Source organism: Anneissia japonica, unplaced genomic scaffold (genome assembly GCF_011630105.1).
Source record: "Anneissia japonica isolate Jap-2015-1 unplaced genomic scaffold, ASM1163010v1 scaffold1884_len437306_cov177, whole genome shotgun sequence".
Lineage (NCBI taxonomy): Eukaryota > Metazoa > Echinodermata > Crinoidea > Comatulida > Comatulidae > Anneissia > Anneissia japonica.
In genome coordinates, this window is record NW_022753199.1 from 201,742 (window position 1) to 204,591 (window position 2,850).

Sequence of the window (2,850 nt, forward strand, 5' to 3'; positions counted from 1 at the left end):
CTCAGGGGAAATTTGATTGGCTGAATCTATGGCAGCCATTTTGGATGGTACACACACACAGCTCTGCGTATTTCGAACATCGAATACATTGCTGTTAGCGCTCTAGTATTCTTATTATATCTCTATGCTAAACATTCACTTGGATTTAAACAGAGGGATGGAAATAACACACAACAATATGGGCCTACAATACCTTTCGGAAGCAGAAAAACAACGAAGTACCTAACAAATGTAATTTAAAAGCAGGAAATCTACCAAGCTCATTAGCCAAAAATACACAGGAGGTCGAGGTTGAGTTGAAATAATATATTCAGAAAATATATAGAGCAGCCGAGTCAAATATTTAAGGCCGGAAATGGCTTAGGCTCTAATCCATGTATTATAATATATTTTATTCTCGTTTCAACGCACATGTTATTCTGGACTATTATTCCAGTAGTTTTTTCAATTTAGGGGCGTTTAAAATTTTGTTGAATTGGATAAGAAGTTGAAACTACGTTTTTTTTTTTTGTTTTTTTGTTTTTTTGTTTTTTTTTATCGCAACGACTACTTAACCGAGTGAAAGGAGGCTATGTATATAGCCTTTTGCTTTTGCCTGTCTGTCTGTCTGTCTGTCTCTCTCTGTCTGTGTCTCTCTCTGTCTGTGTCTGTCTCTCTCTGTCTGTGTCTCTCTCTGTCTGTGCCTGTCTCTCTCTGTATAAAGTTCCAGTGAATAGTTCATTTATTTTAATATAAGGAAGAGTTCATTGCACGTTGGGGTGAAAATGTCAAAGGACAATGTCAATGTGGAGCAAAAAACTAAATAATGAAATCGCCCATAAACGCCCTGCATGTATCATATGGCATTAAGGCATAGTATGCAATCTATGGAGTAATTTCTGTAATGTCGTATATGTAAATATATTTATTATGTATCAGCGGTTAGTTGTTTAATAAAAAAAAAAGTTAAAAAAATAAAGATACGGCACATAAAAAGATGAGCAATTATTGATAATTTCCTTCTTTTTTAGAGCCTCCAAAAGTTCCGGGTGTAGAAGTTGATGAAAATTTGTACAAGCTGAAAATAAAATGGGAACATATTCTTCCCGAATGTAATGTAAAGTACCAAGTGACGTATGCATTAATAACAGAAAATCAACCTGAAAGTTACTCTACCACTCGGACTGTTGATACACCATCTTTACTCATAACCAATGTACTACCAAACAGACAGTATAATATAACTATAAGAGCAACCTCAAATGGAAAAACAGGCCCAGAAATATACACTACAGCTACAACAAGAAAGAAAAGTATGTAAAATAGTCGTAGTCATCGTCGTCGCACTAGTAGTAGTAGTAGTCATTCCTGATGATGACATAATTAATGTCGAAATATTGAATCCCAACACGATGGCGTATTTCAATACTAGTAGTAGTAGTAGTAGTAGTGGTGGTGGTAGTAGTAGTAGTAGTAGTAGTAGTAGTAGTAGTAGTAGTAGTAGTAGTAGTAGTAGTAGTAGTAGTAGTAGTAGTAGTAGTAGTAGTAGTAGTAGTAGTAGTAGTAGTAGTAGTAGTAGTAGTAGTAGTAGTAGTAGTAGTAGTAGTAACATATAAACAAAATGGTGGTAAAATAAAAGTCAAAAATATAAATATAATATTTGTATAAAATGTCATTTAAAAATACTCTAGTAGTAGTAGAAGTAGTAGTAGTAGTAGTAGTAGTAGTAGTAGTAGTAGTAGTAGTAGTAGTAGTAGTAGTAGTAGTAGTAGTAGTAGTAGTAGTAGCAGCAGTTGTAGTAGTAATAGCAGTAGTAGTATTAGTATTAGCAGATAAAAATTACATATTTTGATTCATTACTTTTATAGAGGAAGTGTCCGAAGTGGCAGTTGTGTATGTGATGTCACCTTTGTTCATCGTAGTAGCAGTTATGACTTTCTCCTACAAACGTGTATAGAACCAAGAGCAACAATAAACCAACAACCACTTCAATAATTGCATCATCGTGGCTTCATTATTAGAAGGAAAAAACTGTGCTTAATTGTTTTGTCAACTAATAGATACCAAAGTGCATCAAATCTTGAAGTCTTACGTTGCTAGTTTACTAATTGTGTCAAAAAAATTGGGTAAAACACACATAGTACAATTCTGAATATGTCAGTATGCTTTTTTATATCTTGTGTATTTAAGCCTGTGTCTGCTTTTGGTTTTACATTATTGCCATTAAAGAAAATAATTGCACGTAATTTGTATAATATGACTACTGATAAATGAATTAAACTGATTGGTCCAAAGTTCTGGATGAGAAACCAACAATGATCTGTATACTTTTGAGTTTTCAGAGGTTTTGACAAAGAAAATGTATATTTTTGAAAATGGTTTAGAAAATAAACAAATATGATAAACACAAACACAAATGCAATGCAAATAATACAGTACTTCCTGAATAATACTGAATACATTTTACTCGTCAGTATAGCTAAAGAAACAAACTTCTTCAATGCTGATGATATTGATGTTGATGTTCTTGTTAACAGTGATGACCTTGAGGGTGAGGATTATGAGGATTATGATGATGATGATGATAACAATGGTGATGATATTATGCTGCTGACTCTGATGATGACTGGTAATGCTGATGAGTTTTCAAAAGTTTTAACAAATAAATAAATATATAAATATATATATATATTAATGGTTTAGAAAATAAACTAATATAAAAAATACTATATTTAAAAACTGTGCCATAGTCTTTACAATACCGTAAATGCTCGAATAAGCGCCGCTCCCGAATATGCGCAGCTATAAAATAAGCGCCGTACGAAGCCTGATATTTTTTAGCTAAGCGCCACTCTCGAATAAGCGCCGCGG

General features: G+C 33.2%; 1 protein-coding gene across 1 annotated transcript in view; it reads left to right on the forward strand.

Annotated features, from left to right (window-relative positions):
* The window catches only part of LOC117122738, a 3,853-nt gene extending 1,568 nt beyond the window's left edge, over positions 1-2,285 (forward strand). Inside the window, exons 2-3 of the mRNA XM_033268435.1 lie at positions 1,011-1,292; positions 1,848-2,285. Coding sequence (XP_033124326.1) covers positions 1,011-1,292; positions 1,848-1,936 — 371 coding nt within the window. The 3' untranslated portion in view covers positions 1,937-2,285. The remainder of the gene's footprint in view (positions 1-1,010; positions 1,293-1,847) is intronic.
* The last annotated feature ends 565 nt before the right edge of the window (positions 2,286-2,850 follow it).